This window comes from Anoplopoma fimbria, chromosome 17 (genome assembly GCF_027596085.1).
Source record: "Anoplopoma fimbria isolate UVic2021 breed Golden Eagle Sablefish chromosome 17, Afim_UVic_2022, whole genome shotgun sequence".
NCBI lineage: Eukaryota > Metazoa > Chordata > Actinopteri > Perciformes > Anoplopomatidae > Anoplopoma > Anoplopoma fimbria.
The window spans coordinates 11342171-11365633 of NC_072465.1; the positions used below are offsets into that span (position 1 = coordinate 11342171).

Below are 23463 nucleotides of genomic sequence, written 5' to 3' on the forward strand. Positions count from 1 at the left end.
CTGGAAATGATGTTATATTAACAAAGTTGTTATTATGAAAAACAAGTTTATAAAATGTTTTTTCTTCTTATGGAAGGCCGATATAATAAAAAGATGGACTTTGTAATGATGTTTGTACATTTTCTAACAGTTTATGTCTATAAATATTTGATACACAAAGTCAGACACATCAGCTTCTTCATATCCTTTGTTACTGATATTGTGGTAGCATGAACTGTAAGTTCCTGTTGCCCCACTTTACTACAGACCTTAAATTAAGTGTGCATGCTTTCAGGTCGAAAGATGTTTTGGATAAAAACATGATGAGTTTGGTGGAATGTCATAAGTTAAAAGCCTTGTTTTCTGTTAATCAATGGTTGATGTCTGCAACCTGAACATCACTAAATCAGTGCTTCCTGGGATATGTTGCGTTTTTAACCACCACATTAAGTTTGATTGGTATGCAGCTCATATGCTTTTGACTTGTTAGCTGAATTATCATAAATCAGAAGACTCTGGGGTTCTCATGTAGCTGTCAGACACAGGTTTAATATATTGAGATCTTTCTAAATCACAGTTAACAGCACAGTCATCTTAAAAAAACTAGTGGTATGCAGTCACTCCGAACAAAGTGTCTGCTTTGACCTTAAGTTGTAGTTTGAATGTTGTTCTTAAAATGTTTATGAACACTGATTTCATGTTTGTTAAGAGTTGTTTTGGGGTTTAGTTTATTTAATGTAGAAAACAGCAGAGGCCATCCGGTCTCTAAACTGAATTAAGCAATGCTCTGACATCTGCCGTACAGCTCAAACAATATTAATATCAAAATATGTATCTATTATATAACTACAGCCTAGAGGCTTTTGAATATAATGTCGTCATAGAGGGAAATTCCAAACAGACACCATTTTTAAAGAACATTTAAAGCTAAATGTGTTAAGTGAGGAGTAAAAATATAAATATTTTTATGTTAATAACAACGTTATATATGATAAATCAATAGAGTTTGGAGATATATCAAAAAATAATTTAACTCCATGATCCATGTAGAGCTTAAGATTTCAAAATATATCTCCTCTTACGATGTTCAAACCAGACACTCAGAGCTCCACTTTTAAAGATTGAATACAGAGTTTTGAAATTCATTTTGGTTTTGGGGGTTATTCTCTTTTTCATACTTCCATACTATGTAATTCTCTACAACTTATGATATAAGTAGTATACAAAACAAATACCTAAAAATTACAATGTAATAAGATACAGACACCATTCAAATTTCCATACCTTTATTTATATCTCAGATTGACTCAATCCTAAAACACAGTTTTTAACACCCTCTGAGGTCTGAGCCAGTTTTCCTATCTTTGTCGCTCGGAGGTCACTAAATTGAACGTGGAATCGGTGTGTTCGTACGCAAAGACGATGTCGGACTCCGTAGTATTCTCTGGCCCTCTCCCTAATCTGGTCAATGATGAGATGTATAGCCGCATGTCATCATTCCGCCGCTGGCTGTCGAGGTGGTGTCCTGCAAACAATGTGGGCTTCGTAGACAATTGGCATACTTTCTGGGGAAAACCTGGTCTGATTAGGAGAGACGGCATCCATCCTACTTTGGATGGAGCGGATCTCATCTCTAGAAATCTGACCCAGTTCATTAGTGGACCTAATCCATGACCCAGAGTTCAGACCAGGAAGCAGAAGCAGAGTCGCAGTCTTTCACACTTCTCTGCGCTTCCTTTGGAGCAGTTACCCACCCAGTTACCCACCCAAAACCCTATAGAGACTGTGTCTGCCCCACGGCCACTTCAATTATTTAAAGTCAACAGAAGAGGAGTTATACAAAATAACTTAATAAAAGTTAAGGCAACCGATGCAACAGTGCATCAAAACAGGACAGTTAAATGTGGACTCTTAAATATTAGATCTCTGTCATCTAAGGGTGTACTTGTAAATGATTTAATATCAGATAATCATATTGATTTATTTTGTCTTACTGAAACCTGTCTGTGTCATGAAGAGAACGTTAGCCTTAATGAATCAACTCCTCCAAGTTATATTAATACTCATATTCCTCGAGGCACAGGCCGAGGAGGTGGAGTAGCAGCTATCTTTGACTCAAGCCTATTAATAAACCCTAAACCTAAATTAAATTACAACTCATTTGAAAGCCTTGTTCTTAGTCTTTCAAACCCGAGCGGGAAAGCATTAAAGTCAATTTTATTTGTTATAGTGTATCGTGCACCAGGTGCGTATTCTGAATTCCTATCTGAATTCTCAGAGTTTTTATCTAGTTTAGTCCTTAAGACAGATAAAGTTATTATTGTAGGGGATTTTAATATTCATGTGGATGTGTATAATGATAGCCTTAGTACTGCGTTTGGTTCATTATTAGATTCTATTGGCTTCTGTCAGTGTGTACATAAACCGACTCACTGTTTTAACCATACCCTCGACCTTGTTCTGGTTTATGGTATTGAAGTAGAAAATGTAATTGTCTCTCAACAGAACTCTCTTTTATCGGACCATTTTCTAATAACCTTTGAATTTGTTCTACCAGAGTGTACGCCAGAGAGGCAGAGGCTATGTTGTTGCTAGCACAGCAATGGTAGATGTATTTCCTTGTTTAGATCCTATATCCAATAGAATCCTCACACATGCCAGGCTGATGTAGAACTAACCCTATTTGGATATAGCAGAACTTAACTGGTCTGGGGAAGGTTAAATACTGTGCTCAAGGACACCATCTTCAGAATTGGGTAGCAGTCTGCTGTGTTTCACACGTGGTGTTTCCCTGTTCTCCTCGATCGAGAAACAATAAATGTTACTGCTTAAGACATCTGGGTCTGCTGACATTTTTCTGTCTCGAGGGAACTAGCTCTAAGATTTCCATCACACTAAAAAAAAAAAAATTGGGATTTGTTGAGCTGACTAAAATACTCTAGGTCACAATAGCAGCTCACTGGGAATTGTACTAATTGAACACATTGTGGTCCATTGATTACCCAAATCCTGGAAATAATAAGGACATTTGTGCAAATGCTAGGTGTTTGTGTCCAATTTTCTTAAATACAATTGTTGTAGGAAAATGTCTATATTAGTATATTATCTCTGCTCTATGCATTGACGTTCTTATGCCCACAATTTATTGAACACATTGTGACTTTTTCTAGCACACAATGGAGGACCAATGGATGTCCTCAAGGTTACTCCACATTAACATGAAGCTCCCAGATTCAGTGTGAACATTTTTTATTTAAAAAAACTGTACAAAATAAACTGCTTTGCTTGTCTGATAACAAACTTATATATGCACTGTTGTTTCCCTCTGACCAAACACGTAGCTTTTTATTGTAAGGATTTGATAGCTTTCGTACCTAGCATAGACTGTATAAAATAGGGACGTAGTAAAACCAAATATCATTAGATCATTTTCAGAACACAGACTATCGTCACATTTTGTTAGTTGAGAGGCTTTTATACGAATGCTGCGAGAATGATTCCCCAGAACGCAAAATGAGTCTGGAAGTCAATGGACTTCTGAATGTGTTTTTGGTTTCTATGCCTGAAATAATACCTGCTGTTAACAAGCTGAAGAGATTTTAACGTTACGCGGCATATAAAGGCAGTTGCTATAGTCACATGAGCGTGGCGTAGTTTGTTTTATATCCTAACGTTAGCTTTATTCTTCTGCCGATTGCATTTAAGCTTCAATAATAATAAAAGCAGTGTTCATCTGTGAAGATTATCTTGCTGAACAAAACTTGCAAGTATCATAAATGTTTGTTAGCAACAGAGTTCCTTTTCTGCAATAAAAAATCCCATTGGCTTTTTGTGGAGGGAACCTGCGCGACGCTAACTTCCTGGTTTGCATACAAAGTTTCATCATCCCTGCAGCACTCTATGACTAGACAATGCAATTCTTTTTTTAGTGTGTTTTGTAAATTGTTGTAACATTTTTGTCCTAATGATACAATTAAAGCATTTGCATATGCGTTAAGTGAATTTATTTCTTAATAACGTGTAAGTTTAAACCTCTTTATCACAGTGTGAATATGTGGAAACACTGCATTCTCTGTGTTGATGATAATTATTGTTTGAAGGATCCATATGATAATGATTTGTTAACATGAAACAATGATGACATTTAATGTTGGACCTATACAATGATACTCTAAAAAACAACATGCACGTTGGACTAGATCATTTAATATTGTTGAGCTTTGCACAGAGAATCTCGGTTGTGAAAACGGAGTCAAAGCAAACAGAAATGACCATGAATTACATACTGACTACAGTAAATCACTTTGGCTTACAAGGCATTTGGTCAGCGTTTGTATCATACAAGTCTGGTTTGATTCATATTCTCAAACATATTTAACCATTCAAATAGCATTCCCTGACATTTCTTACAAAATGTAATTCTTAGATTAAAAAAAATATGACACTCTTTGCAAGTAAAATCATAATAAACATAAAAGCTATTGCGTACTATTTAGAGTCATACAATGATGCACAGAGAATAATTACATCATCACTCATATCAGCTTTAAAGATTTTTTTCTGATTGTATCTGTCTGTCCAGTGCATGTCTGTCACTGTGCAGATTTATATTAAAACCTGAAACTATCACATCTGATAGACACCTTTACATTAAATATCTTGGTCCATAGATATTTTTCAGAATCTTGACTTTGAGTCATATTGTAGGAATGTGCCATGTTTACCAACAACAGTTTACTACTACAATCATGTACTTCATATTACTCCTAATATATTCACATATCTGAAAAATGTTACAGGCTATAAGGCATTGGAAGGCATAGCAGTAAACTATATGGGCTTACTACTGTGTGCGGTTTACAAACCATTGTTATTACTTTAATACATTCATATTTCTAAGCAGAATGAAAATATTTGGATTTTATTAAATCTGACGAATATTTTTTGTTAAATTTAGATTGTTGAGAGCACATACATTTTTTTGACATTGTATTTGATTGAAAATTCACAATATTATTCAGTTCACATTACAAATGTAAACAAACGAATGGGATGTTTTCACTACAGTAATTACCTGTACCTGAAGCAGCTGTTAGGGCACCTCTAAACCTGACCCAATTGTTCAACTGAAATAATTAAACTAAACTCCAGTCAAATGTATAAAATGCGAGTTCATTTTGAGAATAAGATGTAGGCAGTATGGTCAGAGTTTCTGCTTTGTGGAGGCCAGGGTGGAGTCGCTGATCAGCTGAAGTCTCGGTTGGTGAGGATCAGCGGGGCCACCAGGGTCCACGTGTACAGGGCCAAGCACACCCAGCTGGATGTGATCTTCACCCACACTGCTGGCCACTTGCTGGTTATGGTGTAGTCTGCATCGGGGCTGTCGAGAACAGAACACAACAAAAGGTCTCTCAGTCTTCAACATTTACAAAAATTCAGTCTGCATTGTCCTGCAGCAACAACGTCTTATTGGTACATTTTTTGTTAGTGATCCGACATCTATAGGCTGTGTTGGGAGGCGGAGGACTGACCTGTACCAGTTGGTGAGGGTCATCATAATGTAAAGTGAGGCCAGGAAGAGCATGAAGTGGAAGAAGGAGTAGCTGTACTGGACCAAGTCACGCTCATTGTCCTCCACCCGCCTGGGTCCTGTTGACTCCTCTGAGAGGTCGGGGCTGCTGCCGCCCTCAGCCAGGATGGTCGAGTCTTTGGAGGCCATGGTCAGCTTGTTCACCTGGCTGGTGCTGGACGAACGGATGCTGAGTGCAGAATAAAGAGATAAATCAATACTATGTATGTCCAAACTGTACAAGCAAAGTTTAGGTTGACAAAACAATTTCACCTCAAGGTCCATCTAGCAGCTGTTCTGGGGCTTTTGATCTCATCTTTTTCAGCAGACGGACTTTGTGCAGTTGACATAGAATATTAGATACTTAAAGTTACTATGAGGAACTTTTTAGTAGTTATTTAACCGTCCCAGTTTAATATTTATGCCTCTATATGACCTACTTAAGTAAATGAGACCATCAGAGAGAAGATTGTCTATTTCTATATAGTATTTCTTAATGCTCGTCAGATTCCTGCCAAAGCTCCAGCGGGTCCTCCAGTAGAGACCAGTCCACTATGGACAGACACAGATCTGGCCTCTCTGCAGTCTTCAACCTGCAGTCGAAGCTCTGGCGGGAGGAGACCCAGGCCGTATTGCTGGGCCCGCTGGAGGGAAGGGCGGCACGGGAGAACCAGGACTAAGCAGGGCAGACTGTCAGAACCTGCTGCAGTAAAACATAAGGTTTTCTAAATGGACTCTGTTGCTTGTTACACACTACCTCTTTTGTCCACAGGGATCACCACAAAATGAAAGTTCCTCAGGGTAGCTTTAAATATTTTTTTCCCCCTGCGCTTGAAATACTTCCCGTCCACATTGCTGGCCAACAGGTTTAGTTTCAAGAATCATTCCTGACCTTGGAAAAAGATGAAGATCGTAAAATATGATTGAAAGCTCCAGAACAGAAACTAAATAGAACTGGAGGTGAGACTAAACTCTGAAACTCAGTTAACTTCTTTAGTTTTGAAATAGAGAAGATGAGAAATTGTTCTACATTAATAAATGATGAATGAGTGTTTGTCACATAATTTTATATGTTTTGTATTTCATGCATTTGTTTATGACAGTGAAGAGGGCTTTTTATGTTCCCATAGACAGCCCATACTAATTAAATTGTCTCAGTGGAAACAACTTTTTGAGGGGTGTATCAAGGCAAAGCTTTCTTTGCTCTTTGAAAATGTGTCTGACATAACCAGAACAGGCACATCATGGCACGAGAACATTTCTAGAACTCGTCTGGAGTTTGTGACCGTAGATTGACCCTGGGATGGTTGGCAAGTAGCGGTCGAATTGTTTCTCGTCTCACCTTGAGTAGAGGATGCACAGGACGAATATTGCTAACCCCACGATGCTCTGGGCATCCCACCACTGCAGGTAGGGGGATGTCAGAACCGGTTCGTCTATGCCGATGATCACCACGGCTGTCTGGTTCTCCATCTCCAGGGGGGCAGGTGTGGGGGCTGCAATCTGCTGAAAGATGCTCAGTAGGCTGGGGTTACATGCTCGGTCTGAGGGCAGGAGAGAAAGAACAAGAAGAATGTTTGAATCTATAGCTAGAAATGATGACAGAAACTGATTCTGATAGAAAATTTGTATTAATGATTTTGATTGAGTAGTGTTTTCATCTTGTTTTTTTTACCAGAAGTGACTTGACAGGGGCGAAGTTAAGTATAACCCAACACTTTAGGCGACCAAAATTTTACGATTAACTTTTAGAAACTGAAAACCCTCTGGGAAAGGGTTAAAGTTCTAAGATGAAAACATTCTGGTAGCGACCTGTCAATCACAGATTCCCCACCCACAAGCATACCCTGCTTTATGGTCTAGTTGACTCTAAATGGAGCATCATTTACTAAATGAACATCATGCTGTATTGAAGAAGACTTGAAACTAGAGATTGAGACCATAAACTCATGTTTACAATGTTTACTGAGGAATAAATCAAGAGAGAAGTAGAGTCATAGACTTCTCATAGACTTTTATACAATCAGAGGAGTCGCCCCCTGATGCACAGTAGAGAGAATGCAAGCTTAAGACACTCCATATTGGCTTCACTTTTCAGAACCAAAGCCGCTGTGTAGTAAGAGCTGTTTGTGGCTTAGAGATCTCTCTCTGTCAAAGAAACCAAACTAAGTGACATGTTCTGTGACTGTCAAGCTCCTCAACTCAACTTTCAGTACCATTGTAGCAGTCAGTGGGACTTAGTGACAGTGACTAATATTGTTTGCCACTTTGGATATATAACTTTGGAGAAAAAAAATTGATACAAATCAGGCTTTACTTCATGAAAAATATTATATCAAAAATAATTCTGTGGTCTTGTGTGAGCACAAGACATGGGAACCATGAAAGTAGCTGGAAAACTATATTTAAACCATTCCAAATCAAATGTTATGCTTTGTGTGTGGATACTTTTGCACATTTTATGGAGGGATCAATGATCTACAGCATGTTGCACTGCTGCAAATACAACATACATCGTGCATTTTGAAAAGAACAACAAAAAGCACAACTAACAAAAGCAATAATTCAAAGTCATATGGCATAAAAGGATGTTATTTCTTTAAAATGACAAAAGTGCCAAGGACGGAAACATTGTCCTGTTTCTTGTTTGGGGCCAACGTATGGCCGTTATTTCTGCTGATTCATAACTGCATGATTGTTTACAGCAACATTTTAAATAAGAAAAGATAAAATCAAATTAGATAAGATAATTCTTTATTCCCCGCTGTGGGACTAATAAAGGATTATCTTATTTTATCTTATCTTTAAGGCAACCAACAAATCCTCACCAGGCTCATTGGTCATGGCAGACCAGGTCAGATACATGGTGTACAGGGTTATAATGGAGGACTGTAGAAGACCTGAACGTGTCTGAGACTCCTGGGGACAAACACAGATGAAATAGTCAGGACTTCATAAAATATAACATAAACATTCTCCATGATAACTGAGCAAACTCTATTCACTGATGAAGAATGTAAAATGTGGCTAAAAGTATGGAAGAGGCCAGTGAGTGGATATTGAATTGAGATTATTTTGTCGATCGGGAATAAGCTGTGATCCAATGTTCAGTGCACATAGAACATAAATACTGGGGTGGGTATTGCCTTTCAGTATACTTTGGGTTCTGCGTGGGCACCTCACCTCACCTCACGGATTCAAGCTGAAAGGCCCTCAGGTCCTGTGCCGTGCACATCCCATGCCAGTTTGTAATATTTCCAGTCAGGATGCTTTCTACCGCTCCTCTCCAAAAGTTTAACAACAACAACTTGGTAGGGAAAATTTGTTTTCATAAGCTTCCTTAAGAAACACAGCTGTTTCTGAGCTTTCTTGTGGAAATGTGTGATGACCATATCGGGTGGTTTTTTATATTAATTTCCAGGAACCTTTAACTGTTCACTTAATACACCTCAGCGCCATTGATGTAGACGGGGTTGTCCCCCCCCTCCCCCCTTTTCTTTCTAAAATCCACAATCACCTCTTTGGTTTTATTGACCTAGGCACCACTCTGCAAGATCGCTCCTCCATCGGGAGATTTCCTCACGATATTAATTCTCAGGGTTGTTTGTAATCTTGCCGATGATGGTAGTGTCTCCGCAAACTTATATTTATATTGCCAAAAATCAGGGCTTTACAATCTGTACAACAAACCACAGCCTTTAATCTTAGCAGGAAAAAGGAAACAGGGAGCTGCTTTGGTGTGGCGCTGTTGATTTAGATATCTGAGATCATGAACAGTAAATCCACCTGGAGTAACAGATTCACCAGTTCAAATGCATATCAGATAGCAAAACACTCACAGACAAAAATGTTCAACTCTGGGAGATTAGCTTTGTAAATCGTTTGTTGCAAAGTGATGGCAGCAATTTATGTGTTTGGCATCTGCAGTGCCTTGCCATGAGTCGGATAATCTGGGAAAAAAATCTGGTTCCTCAAAATCCTTTTAGTGCTCCTAATGGGATTTGATGTCACCCATTGGTTTGTGGACTACGGTTTTGAAACCTCGAGTTTGGCATTTTGGTTGTGGCCATCTTGGTGTTTAGTCTTCACCATCTTGGTTTTTTGGAACCAGAAGCGAGACGAGAGGGTGGAGCTAAGAACAACTGAACGCTGAACAAGACATTTTTTGGCAACCAAAAAGTTCCAGTTAATTCTCGTGAAGTGAAAGCACACTGTGAAAGAGTCAAGGTTGTAAGACAAAGGCTACATCCACACTACCAAGTTTCCATTTTAACTCCTTGCGTCCAAGCTACCCTGAAGTTTAACCCCCCAAAACAGAGCGTTTGAAATTGCTGGCGACGCTGTGTTAGTTTGAAAACTTCAGGGTTACATCATAGTGTGGACAGGCGGAAACATAGAACCTTTGCAAATAATGACGTAGCCACACGTGGTTTGCATTTTATAATTCTACAACTGCCGAAATGAGGAGGAAGCAAGCTGTTACTGTAGATATCAGCTAGCAAACAGTGCTGGAACACCCGTGTGGTCGTAGACCATTTTTGTTTTAAAACACCGGTTTAAAATGGAAATGTATTAATGTGAATGTAGCGTGTGTAGAAGGGTTTACTCCCAGAGCGGACAATACCGTAGTATCGACCTTTCAATCACAAAGTAGCTCTGCAAAGTAGTAGTATCTCAAGAGCACCGCACATTTTTGTACTGTTGCCTCAAACGACTGCTCACGCCTGCCTGAATGATTGCCACTGAAGTACTGTACCTGAACTTTATGCAGCACAGAGACAACAGAGACCAGGACGCAGAACAACATGTTGAAGCTGATGAAGAACTTGTTGATGAAGCATCCATCAGGCTTGGTGTAGAAGACGAAGAACAGCACGACAGCAGTAAATGACAGGATGTAGTTGAGGATCGTGACCCCCAGCAAAGCTGAAAACCAAAAGGTAGAAAAGGTAAATATCTGATACAAAAATAGACTAAAAACATTCATAAAGAAGTTTATATGTAAACAATATATTTCTAATTTCAAGTTGTAAGCAGCATGTGTTTATGCCACAGCTTGCGTCCCTGACCTGCATACCAGCACCTGGAGTAGCCTGTCTCCATCTTGTCCACCCAGGACTCGTTCCAGGAGTGGGCGAAGTCCACCAGCAGCACCAGCTGGATCAGAATGAAACAGAAAGCTCCACCGGAGCCCACGACAAACCACGCTGCGACAACAGACACACAGTTCATTCATAACTAATCTTTAATGGAGTGTCACAACTTTGTGTGCGTTAGATGTCAAGAACTGAGATGCCAAACAAGTAAAATATAAAGTTCTTACTATAGGTAAAAGGCCCATCTGGAATGTAAAATGCACCGACTGTAATGGCCATCAAGGCAGCAAACTTAAAGAACCAAAATCTGAAAATACATATCACAGTAGAATATACATGAACATACATTTTAGAGTTGTATCAAGCGCACATCTATCCAGTGACCATCAGAGTTAAACAATGCCCAAAGCATGTCATCTAAGTAGAAAAACTTTCAACAATAGATTAACACGCTGCAAGGTTTAAATGTGTGACAAACAAGTGGAGCTGCTGAGTGATTAGCAGAGGAACCATGTGGTGACTGTGTACTGGACTGTTTATTAACCACTATGTATCTAAAACTTTAAGAATAAATCATGGTCAGACGATAGCTGGTGGGTTACTAGATTGCATTTCGACCATTGTGATCTGCCTTTTCTGCTCTCCACACGGTATGTTTACCTGCATTCAAGTCCGCTTCAACTTGATTATTCAATACTTCTCAGACTAAAAAACAGAAACCAGAATGCTGCTAATGCTGAACTTAATTGCTGGTTTCAACTGAACTGAACTGAACTGGAAAGAATCTTATTTTGTTTAACTGACTGAGTGAAGAGGAAAATGCAGACTGGGTTTTGGGGATTTTCTGGAAAGTTCTCTTTGTGTATTGTTTTTGCCTGCACGTGAGTTACTAGTACATTTTAATTTTAATTGAGAGATATCTGTTGTGGTGTTTTATTGTTGGGTGGCCTATACTTAATGTTTTGCTTTAGGGGATGGGCTTTGGATGGTTCAAGATATGAATATTGTGTTTATGTGTTTATGATGCTTGAGCCATGTGTGCAGTTGACTAACTTAAAAATATTGACTCACAAACCTGACAAAAATATTATTCGGCGGTGACCTAACTGGCACCCCAAGCAACCTTTTCGTTACACTTCATGTCCCATACTGCCTAGTGTCCTGTCATGCAATCAGATGCACATAAGACCCTTAAAATGACAAATCAATGGAGCGTGCAAGGGGCCCTCGTTGCAGCGCAGACCAAGACTAGGCAAATCAAACCTGATTGAGGACCTAAATGAATATGGATAGCGATAGATGAGTAACGAGGTGTAGATCGGTAACGAAAATAAAAGGAGAAGGACTTTAAGGGTGTGTTCAGGACAAAGGCCATCTGCTGAACCACATGTTGTATAACTTAGAACACCTCTGACCTAGTGTAACAGTGCACATGCTCAGAGGACAGAGAAAGCCAAATGTCTTTTCTCCTGTTTGTTAATGTGTTTGATCTAGGCCTGCTCTGTTTCTGCATTTTCCATGCAGGAGAAACCTCCAGTGTCAATCTTGAGGTTGATAGTCTTTAAAAACAGAAGCAGGAAGAGAGTCACATCAATGTAACGTGTTTGTAATGAAGTGCATCGTGTGTGATATCGGTGCTTACCCGTTGTGGATGGCGGCTCGGGGATCTCTGCTGTTCTTGGTGTTAATCATAAGAACGGCAAACCCCAGGAACCACACACTCATGCCAAAGCAGATGCGGTACACTGCCTTGTAGCCCACGAACATTTGACAGTTGACGTCAGCCTGCAGGCCGGGGATAGAAGAGCCAGCCCCGTCTTCACAGAAGCCTGGGATCTACAGCAAATCACAGGAGGTCACATTTCAACTTAAGGCATTTAGAAACGATGGGCTAGAATGAGCAGGAGCTGAACTCCATATGATGTTGAGTAGTGCTGGGCAATTAAACACATTAAAAACAACAACATCTGTAATGAACCTGAAATTACACATCTAGCCAAAAAAGCACCGTTAGTCAGTGTGTGTCTCTGACCTTTGTGTGAATTAATTCAAAACAGAGATGCAACCTTCCTGATCAGATAGTCGGATATATTTCGTGGCCAAAGGAGCGGCTGTGAAATAAAGGATAACCACATTTCATTTCCTTTAATTCTTCACAATAAAAGCCTCCATTAATCTTAATTCTAACGCTTCCTCCCTTCAGTATAAGTAAACCTGTTTTATTGAACAATAGCCGCTTGCAAAGCTAATTTGGTGATGGTCCTATAAATTATTCACAATAAAACATCTGACTGATCAGATACCGGAGAGTACAGACTCAGTTAATGCGTCCTGGCAGGATCTGATGACAAATGTCCAGTTGAAAAATAAGTGTAACCAGGACCTAAGTGTGCCAAGTCTAACTCTAGCTAAGACTCAGTAGACTATGCTGATAGATAAGTGACAAGAAATCCCTGTACGGAAATTCCAGTTTGTAAGAGATCATTTAAAAGCAGACAGTGTCACTGTTACATAGTTTATCCACCAGACAGCATTTAAAAAGGATATTTTGGAAAATATCCAACTCAGGACATAAATCTCTCAGCTCACTTAAATAGAAAAAAGGAGAAATTAAAGAAACTGTATCAACTAGAATTACCACTTTGCGGTATACACCTCCCTCAACAAGTTGCAGTTTACATCGATGTCCATTCCAAATTTCATCTTACTATACAATTGCTGGAAATTGTCATATTAAGCACAGAAATTCTTATGTTTAGGTCACATTGACGTTTGACCACCAAATGCTAAGCAGCTGATCCTTAACGTCCCGGTGGATGTTTGTGCCAACTTATGAGAAATGGCTCAAGACGTTTCCCGAGAGCCCGAAACCTGAAAACATAATGCCTCAAGCCACGGCTGTCACTGATGCATACATTTTTTTTTGTATGTATTCACATTTGTTTGGATGTATTCTATTATGTAAAAAAGCAACATTGGTCTATATATCATGCTCTGATTTTGAATATCTGTATCAGCCTTATAAATCCTGATGTGGTGGGTATCATTCAGAGCTACGACCAGCCATCTCTCTGGGCCATTTAGTGCATACGCTGTTAAGTGAGAACAATAAGCAGGGAGTTACTGCAAAAACATCCACTCTATCTACTTTATTTCTATGGTCCACTTTTACCCTTTTAAGCTGCTCATCCACACCCGGCGACAGCATGATGCAGGCAACGATGGTCCATAGCAGCAAGATGGAGGCGTAGATGACCCTGGTCACCGTGGAGTTCCTGGTGCTCGGGCAGCAGCTGCACATCAGACAGGTTGCACCGCTGCACAGGCACGGCACCTGGGGACAGACAACAGCATACATTTCAGCATCTACCTGTAAAAGGCAGGGACATCCAATGACGAAAATAAAAAATATGCAGAAACATCAAATGCAGATGCTTCCACACAGGTTTACTGAGTGATATGATTAAAGTACGAGTGGTTATTTAACAGACTCAGTTTAATACTGACACCTAAATATGACCTTTTTAAACAAACAAGACCGTCAGCATCTATATAGAAACAGATTTCCTGTTATAGTATAGTATAGTATAGTTATTCCTAATGCCAGTCATTGTGTCCTTTCTTGCACGCAGGCTCACTGAAAACTCCTCCAGATCGGACTCCAGCTGGGCTTCAGGCAGTGACCAGCACACCACAGACACCCAAAACCCTGCTCCTCCTCTGGGCCAGGAGCAGCTCCTGCTACTTGAATTTCTAATTCAACTCCTTTTTGAATTAAAGAAATGTTTCAACAGTGAGCAGGTGAATATATTCTTCAGAAAAAGAAGCCCTTTTAAGTTATAAACTCAGTTTTAGGGCTGTCCTTTCTCGGTAATGCTCAGTATTTTACAGTAAACCCATGCCCTGTGAAATCATGTGAGGAGCAACCCGCATGAAAAACTTCCCCATGTCGTTCTGTTAATTGGCCGGAGGCTGAGACTAATGGCTTCTCTCTGCTTATCAGTATGGTGAATCAGATTCAACACGAGAGAAAAGACCATCATCTGAGAGTCATCTGCCGAGGCACTACCATCTGATGATCACCGACTTTTAGTCCGTGTCTGAACTAAAAGATTGCATCAATCTGCTATTTAGTCTCACTGCCTTTTAACTCTTGAACAAATCTTCCAACAATACATGGTTAGTTTGCACTGCTCGACCGTGGAATACTTTCAGTGATAGAGGGAGCTAATAGTTGTTTGCTGCTATATTAATGCTCTGAATATTGTAGAGAACCCTTATATTGCAACAAATACGAACAGCGTGTCTTCAGTTTCTCGCTCCCACATCAACAAGTGAGTGAGTCCAGAGATAAAGGCGGCCGGGAAGATTGTCAACAAGTTAATACCCCTGCCAGCCAGACAATGCCAGCTAAGTACAACCACAGACTAGGCCGAGGTGATGTGTGCCAGATAACATGCAGGCAGCACATGACCAACCGGGCCAGAGAAATTGGTTTATTAGAGTACAATCCACCAACAAGTGATGCTTTTTTTTTTTTACTTGACCTTCGCAGCAGATTGACAGTCCTCTACTGAAAAACACAGGATTTATATTCATTTTTTAATTTATTCATCAAGTAAAATCCCAAACATTTCCTGCTCACAGTTCCTGTGAGAATAGCTTTCCGTTTTAAAATCACCTTAAACCCGATACTAGGAATATCTGATTGTTGCCATTCATTTATTTCTATATTTTTGAATAAATGATGACCAGTGGCAGCTTGTTACAGCAGCCCCTGCTCACCGTTGATCTTTTTTTCCCTTCAGTTTTCTTACATATATTTGTGCTCTTTAGTACCTTCCTTCGTTTATTTACTTCTTTTTTTACTCTTCAGTGCACTCCCTTAACTGTGTGATTACCTATTTAATATACTTTTTTTTTGTACTTATGTCTCTTGTTCGTTTGCACTATTCACTCTGCTGCTGTAACCCTGCAAATTGCCCCGCTGTGGGACTCATAAATGATTATATTATATTATCTTAGATTGTTACATTGATATATAGCCTGAATGGATAAAAGAATTGAGGGAAGCAGTTGTGCAGTGTTTCTCCTTACGTAAGACGTTGTATGGATCATCTCCCTACTTCCAGGCTGTCATCACCGTCTGCCTCCACATGATGGACAATGTTTCTGAATGTGGCGCTCGTTGTGGTCGTGCAACAAGGCAACGAAGCAGAGTTAATCCAATTAATCACGTGCAAGCAGATGGCCAAGTGTGTTATGATCAACCCCTTGCTTTGCTGTGGGCTTCCCGTTTTGTCTACCGTCCCTCATGTTAGAATACCTTATAAGAAAGGTTTTTGAACGACCATTAAAAGTTATTCTAACGGGCTTCTGAATTGGCCACCAAGTTAACAAGAACACTTTTCGGTTCCGGGAAATAGACACGCGTTTTAATGATGGTATCGAATATGTTTAAACATCTTCGGGGGGAAAAAAGCATTCCAAAGCGAATCAGGTTAAGTGCAGAATTAACTACTAAAAATTAAATATTTCATACACAAGTTCAAGTTATATTCAAAATGTAAGGAAAAGAAAAATAGATAATTTGACGGAGTTCGGCTTTCCGTCTCCCCGCCAATGCAAGCTGTCGGGAACAGAATGAAACAATTCAATAACTGAATAATTAAGCAGTAATACATTCCTGCTTAATTATTCAGCATTTAAACACCAGATATTTTGAGTGGAGTTGTGGTGGAGCGACGCTAACCTGTTGCTGATCGCTCTTCGTGACGTCACAGCCCCATTCATTTCCCATCGACCTTAAACCTTAAACCGTGGTTGTGAATAATGGTGGCACTGTCACTCACTCACTCACCCAGCTTGCGAGGGAAAAGGCTCCCAGGACGGCTCCCATGTCTTTTCCAGTTCCAGCACCGTTACAGGAGCGGACAGTCCGTGTGGTAAATCCGTGTTCTTCCTCCAGTCACGTCTGCTCTGTTCCTCCAGGGTGGATCCCAAACACACACAGCAGGGTAACTAACTGAGGCGGCCGGGCAGGACGCAACACGGACAGTTCAAATAGCTCAACGTGCTTGGCTTGTAAGGTACAGTTATGATTCCCCCCCCGGTCAGTGCGTCTGTGAGGGCGTCATGCTAGTGACGTCATTGCGACGTTGACCTGTGAACGTGAACCTAATGTGGTTTGACCTATTTAAATAATCAATAGAAAAACTTTGTGATTTAAAGCTTCATTTGGATTTATGACCTTTTATAACAGGTATTCATTTGTAATATTTGACATTAAAACACACTCAGTACATACAGTAATAGGCCTCGTTTATGACAGTTATTTTAATTATTTGATGTATTATAGATTATATTTTTGACTAATCCTTTGGTCTGTATAATATCAGGAACTTATTTACTTTGTCAAACCAAAAGTCTCAAATCCAAATGTACATATTTTATCACTATATAAAACGGAGAAAAGCAAAGATCCTCACATTTGACAAGCCTGAACCAGAGAATGGATGGCACATTTACTTGATAAATGAATGGTAAATAAATTGTTGAATAATCTTCTGTCAATCTTCAAAATTACCATAAATGTTTTGTAGTCATCAGATTTTAATTTCCTTGTACTTTTGGTAATTTCCCGTGAGGTTATAACACCTTGTAACATTTGCAATGTAATCTTTAGGCCTACGTTTAATTTAAAACCATCTCACTACACAGACACAAGTAGACAAAAACACTAATTAGATTGTTTTTTCCCTTCATTTTGCTTTTTATGTTTCCCTACTTTAAATGTACTTCATCATTTACAAACAATTTTACTGTGTTGTTTTTCTTTAATTATTAAATTATGGTGATAGAACAGCTAATATCTCAGTTCTCTGACTGCACCAAAACTTGTCATGCTTTTAATTTGGCTTCATCAGTCAGGAAACGGGTTGCTTTCCAACTTCATGAGGGTTCCGGGACAGAGGATGTCGCATGTGTACAGATTGTAAAGCCCTCTGAGGCAAATTTGTGATTTTGGGCTACACAAATTAAATTGAATTGAATTGAATTGAATGTCCTTCCCACAAGGACCAGACCAAACATTTATTATTATAATCTCACCAACCGCAGCCTCCACATGGGGGCCCACAGGTGTTTTAGTTGTTGACCAATAAATACACTAATACATACGTAAATCAGCCCAAAGATGTTATAATCCATTTATTAAATGATTATATTCCACTTACACAGTAAACGTGTCGTCCCATCAAATGAGAGCATGATGTCAGCTGAGACATACATGTATTAGCCGTTAAAAGGTTTCTTCTCTCATGTATCATATAAAGTCTCAAATGGCAGACTCAAAATGTGTCTTTGCAGTCAGTTCAAACATTAAGGATCTTCCCTTGGACAGCGAGTGTAGTTATTGAGCTCACAGTCAAAATGATGGGATCAGTTAGTAGTGTCTGAGTTAAACCACAAACACACTGAGCCAGATCATGATGTTTGAACAAAAAGACAGTCTTCAGCCAGTATATTAGCAAACACACTAACAGCACAACAGTCAGCTTGAGACTCGGGATCCCACTGTTCCTCTGCAGCCATTCTTGTTTTCAGTCAGTAGATGGAGGCGTTTCATAAGGAGTCAGCATCAAGTCACTTAGATCCATCGTTCTCGTCTCTGTCTCACAGTAAAGTCTTTAGCCAGGGGTTTCTGTTCAGGTCCACACAGAGAAAATGACTAGTTGACTGAACACAAGTGTAGAGGCATGCATCACTTAATGAATGGAACAGAACAGTTTTGATGGAAGTTTAGCTCATATTATTTAGTGATCTCACTGACATGGTCCATGATGGTGGCGTCATCAAACAGGCAGTAAAACATCACCAGGTTATAGATTTGACATATTTTAATATTGCTGATATTTATGTGTGGAAATATTTATAGAAGTTGGAGGACAAACCCATCGACCAAGCGACCAGAAGAGTCAGCCCTTCGTCCCGCTACTGTGGGCGGGGGGAGAAAGAGAGCGCTATATATTCAGAAATCATGTGAATACGGGCTGGTGCACACTGGTCGGCTTTGAGTTTGATGTTATCATTAAAGTATAAATCAATTAAATGGAATATGCTGCAAATAGCTTTTTATGTTTATTTATAATTCATTGAAGCTACTAGGTAGAGTTCACAGTGCATTGTAGCCATTTAGTTCATCTAGAGTAACATGCAGTAACATGTTCCATCCATGCAATGAGCCCTCCACAAGATGGAATCTAGTTCACTGTATTCATGTCCTTTAGAGCGTTTATAATGAACAGTAATATTACCTTCAGTTCGCTCATCCTAGTTCCATGACAGTAGCATCCCATTAGAAATCGCTTTGGATAAAAGCGTCTGCTAAATGACTGTAATGTAATGTAATGTAATCCTAGTTCCATGACAGTAGCCCCATTTGGATTCAGCCAGAGACCACTTTCCATTCAGGAGAAGCCCCCTTGTGCTCTGGACCCATCAGCTTCTCATACTGTGTTGAATATAGAGATGTTGGAGTGGGTCAGTATTGTAGGCAACATTATTGAGGTTTGAGGGTTTCAAATACAGACTCTTTTCCTAACCCCCATGATCCCCATGATTAACCCTACACCTACCTTATCAGCCTAGATCTGATGTTGATCCTTGTGCTAGACTTTACTCAAAATTACTTTTAGGCAGCATGAGAGATCTGGGGACCAGTTCCTTGTGGTAATTCTCCCTAGCCATCAGTGCAGGAGGGCACAAATGAAAAGTACTTAGTATTTTCAGATTTTATTAAGAACTGCAGTGCATAATTAACATAATAGCTGCAGGTATAAGTATATTAAAAGAATATATATATATATTTTGCGCCAGGCATTGAATATGTCTCAGTCATGAGATCAAAACAAAAGTTTGATTTAACGAAATTTGAGATGGTATGTGCTTGTTATTATCAATTTAGAAAATGTATTTGTGTATCACGATATCTTGGTATAAGATTTCATGAGAGTACAATTCTATTGAATGACAATTAATCAATATATAGAATTATTGCAGAGCCCTTTGGTGCAAAACATTTTGGACGGTTTCTGCTCAAGGAATCCAATATGAGAGCCTGCTTAGAGTTTGCGTTTCTGCAGAGTTTCAAATAGTGGCTCATGGCCAGCATAAAAAACATTCTGTCTGGATGTGCAGGTTTGCGGAGTGTGTGATAAACTCAGCATGAGAAATATCTCATCTGTAATGACCTGTCTGGATACCGTCTCGCCCAGTGAGCTGTTGTTATTTTACCAGCAGATGCTTGAGTGTATTTTAGGCTGAATGAGTAATCTCTGTTTACATACTTCTTGCAAACTCACTGCATCAACTAGTTCCAGGTCCAGGTGAAAACACTGGTGGTCTTTCTTCGTTGGACAGATGTGGAAAACGAGTGAGGTCGACTTTTTAGGGCCAATGGAAATTCACTTTTGATGTTGAACTGAAATATGACAGAACAATTTTTCTGTTGGACTCGGGATTGTGAAACCCACTCTACAAATAATTCCAAAGCAAAGCATACAGCACACACAGTAAAATGTAACACAGGTCCCGAAGTGCAGTTTGATCTGAATGTAATAATCTAGTCATGTATAAACCTGTCAGGCTTAAGTCATCTCTTTCAACACTTTTGTGTCAAAGTCCTCACGAACTCACTAGAATGACATTCAGAGCTGCATCTAAGTGTGTGATAGAAAAACATGTGCACAAATAATGGCTGTTTTTTGCAAAATAATCTCACTCAGTTTTCAACGTTCAGGTTAGTCCAAATTCCAGTTTACAGGAATTTACACTTGACATATAATGAGAGCTCCAGCAACTTACTGGGCTGATTCAAGACAGGATAATATGGCAACTATGGTATTTTTCCACAGGTCAGACAACCAAGAGGAGTCCGACGGTCAGAACAAACCTCCAGGTTGGTCAAAATATTTGTAGATTTGTAGTGTGCTTGACTTGGCCTTTAGCCCTAATTCTTCTTGTTTTTGGGGACCTCTAGTGGTTAAATGTCTCACCCTACTGCAGTGATGTAGACTTGTACTGGGGTGTGTGTCAGTGATCCGTGACATCACTGTTGGTTGGTTATAGGTGCAACAGAGTACATTTCCTACGACACTCATTATCAGTGATGTTTGGCGCAGTTATGTCATGTACAATATAAGCTGAGTTCCAGACTAAAGATTAAATCACTCAATACATGATCAAGCGTTATTTCTTGGACAATTTAAACCTTTATCAGATAGCAGTAGTAGAAAGGTGACGGAAAATGAGGCAGAGAGAGATGAGGAATGACATGGAAAGAAGGTCAGAGATTGGATTGAATTGGTAGGCAAAGTTCTGTGTCTTTCCTTTATCCACAGGAGTTTAAGTATGAAATTCAGCTTTTAACTTCAAGGCCATGCTTATAAGACACACATTCCCATTTCCTCCCAGCTCACCGCCGATGCTTTGAAACTTAAAGCAAAAATATTCGTTATTTAAGTTCACTGACAGAGCACACAGTGTTGAACCCAAATGGATTGCTTTGAGCTAAATGCTAATGTTGGAATGTTAACATGTTCACGGGGAGGTGAAATGTTAACCATGTTCACAATTTAGTTTAGCTTTTTAACATTAGCACTGAACACAAAGTACAGCTGAAGCTGAGGGGATTCCATTCATTTTGCAGGTAATAAGTATTGGAAAAATTAGCTTCATCCTCTGGGAATGTGAATGTCTTCAGCATACAATAGTTGTTGAGATATTTTAGCCTGGATCAAAGTGGTGGACTGACGTCATCATCACTTGATCCAAATATGTCATATGTATGTAAGCCATCTAATTTATTTAATTATCGCTCTATGATTTTTTGGGACAAAATGGACCAAGAGTTTTTGCTTTCAAGACTATAGTCAAGTCATTTCTAACTAATTCACAATAGGAAGGTGACTCATGTATCCTATGCTTTTGCGGGCCCTTTATTATTGTTTGCTGTTAAATGCAGACATAAGCTGTGTCCCAATCCAGTGGCTGCAGCCTTCGGAGGAACCAGCGAAGGCTCGACTGAGCGTCACCAGCTTTTCGCGCCCCCACCCTTTTGCCGCTCCTGTCTCCTAGCAACCAGCTGTGGTTGTCATAAAAGCAGAAAAGCTAAGTTAAAAGATTAAAATGGACGAGCTGCTATAAATAGTGCAGCCGCTCTCGGTAGCGTTAGCTGGTTAATTAATAGCGTCACGTAAATTAACCGATCATTTTAACACAAGTGTGATCTTGTTGTTAGTTTTAACACTTGCATCTGTACATATTCACGTGAGTTAAAACCCAATAATTACATTTAAATTTGAATTCTCCCGTTGCTGATCCACTAGTCGCCATGCATTAAAAAAAAAAGAAAATCAACTTCACCGGCACGCAATGAATCTTGGGATATGTTGGGCCGTGAAGGATCCATCAGTTGTATCCTCCAAATCTGGGAAAAGTAGGCTGCATTTGTCGCCCGCATTAGAAGGAGTCATTGAAATGGGACAGCCTTGTCGCGGCCGCTGTGACGCAATCGATCTACAAAAACACCCTCCGAAGGATGCAGCCACTGGATTGGGACACATGGTTGTAAATGTTTGACTCAGGCTGAATTATTGCTGTTTAAATTCTAATCAAGAGTGAAGGCCCTGTTTTGTGGTATCTAACCAGTCTGTCTCTATTAAATCTGATTGAATTTACCCATTAGCTGGAGACAAACCACGATTAAAGTTTGTCTTTGTAGCTGTGTTGTACTGGAAACCAACATTTTACAGCATCATATGTATACATCTAGATTAAATAGTTGTCTACTGTTTGTCTCAGTGTTGAAAAACGTGTCTGCTCAGAACGTGCATGTTATCGAAACTTAGAAATTATTGGGTTATGATTGTATATGTTTTGTGCCGTTGCCATGCTTCAAATCAATGATCTGTAATAATTCAACGTGAGCATCCACACGGCACCATCACGCAATATGTACAGAGACATTCCCAAGTAAATCACTCATCAATCAATGACAGTTACGAATGTCTCTTAAAAGGTGAAACAGGTCTTGCCAGTTTTGGAAGTCGGTCAACATCATCATCCTCAGCCCACAAACTCACTCATACACACGTCTCACAATTTCATGGCCTAAACCCGATCCAACCTGATGTCCTAGAACCCAAACACAGATTCAATCCCACAGACCAGAGCACTGTTGGGCCCCACTGGGCTCATATAATTTGCAGATCTCTAATTGGACTTATGAAGATGGTCTGATAGGCCTGTCATTTCCTCCATGACATGCATCTGTTATAGATGTCCATTAGCAGACATGCTCTGTGTTCTTTTGTGGAGAAAAGATTGTACTCATCCTGTGTTTTCCTAAAGGACTTTTGGACAGTACGCATTGAGTTGTGATTAGTGGAATTTCCATCAGGTTTCCAAAAAAGGCTTACAAGATCAGAGCCAATGAATTATCTATCACCATTTCTATCCAAACTCACCTTTTGGCTGCTCTTGATAGCATTGTTATCAGATGAATACTTATTTGGCGTGACTGTGATAAAGACCTTAAAGTTGTGTTTGTCTACAAGTTTATTTTGTTCAGAAATATTGGGTGCTGCTGTGGCATAGGAGGAAGAGCGGTGTCCACCAATCAGAAGTCAGAGGGTTGATCCCTGTCATGTTAACATATGATGAAGTGTCAGTGGCTTAACACACCTAACACCGAATGTTTATCTCCCCTGATGAGCAGGTGGCCCCTTGTATGGTAGCCAGTGTATGAATGTGTGTGTA

At 39.6% G+C, this 23463-nt stretch overlaps 1 protein-coding gene across 1 annotated transcript; it reads right to left on the reverse strand.

The window, feature by feature from the left end:
* Positions 1-4032: 4032 nt before the first annotated feature.
* si:ch73-267c23.10 (serine incorporator 1) lies at positions 4033-16731 on the reverse strand. Its single transcript, XM_054616242.1, has 10 exons — positions 16505-16731; positions 13817-13978; positions 12287-12480; positions 10872-10951; positions 10618-10755; positions 10305-10474; positions 8377-8467; positions 6891-7092; positions 5511-5738; positions 4033-5359 (listed from the first exon to the last, which is right to left on the reverse strand). Exons 1-10 carry the CDS (start codon positions 16541-16543, stop codon positions 5224-5226), a joined length of 1440 nt encoding a protein of 479 aa, XP_054472217.1. The 5' UTR covers positions 16544-16731; the 3' UTR covers positions 4033-5223.
* Between the last annotated feature and the right edge of the window lie 6732 nt (positions 16732-23463).

Excerpts from the sequence above, each read along its gene's own strand:
- si:ch73-267c23.10 (XM_054616242.1), bottom strand. The coding sequence starts at position 16,543 with ATGGGAGCCGTCCTGGGAGCCTTTTCCCTCGCAAGCTGG. Across the intron at positions 5,739-6,890 it reads CTGTGCATCCTCTACTCAAG|CATCCGTTCGTCCAGCACCA; the intron begins GTGAGACGAGAA and ends TTCTGCACTCAG. Across the intron at positions 5,360-5,510 it reads ACCCTCACCAACTGGTACAG|CCCCGATGCAGACTACACCA; the intron begins GTCAGTCCTCCG and ends TGTTCTCGACAG.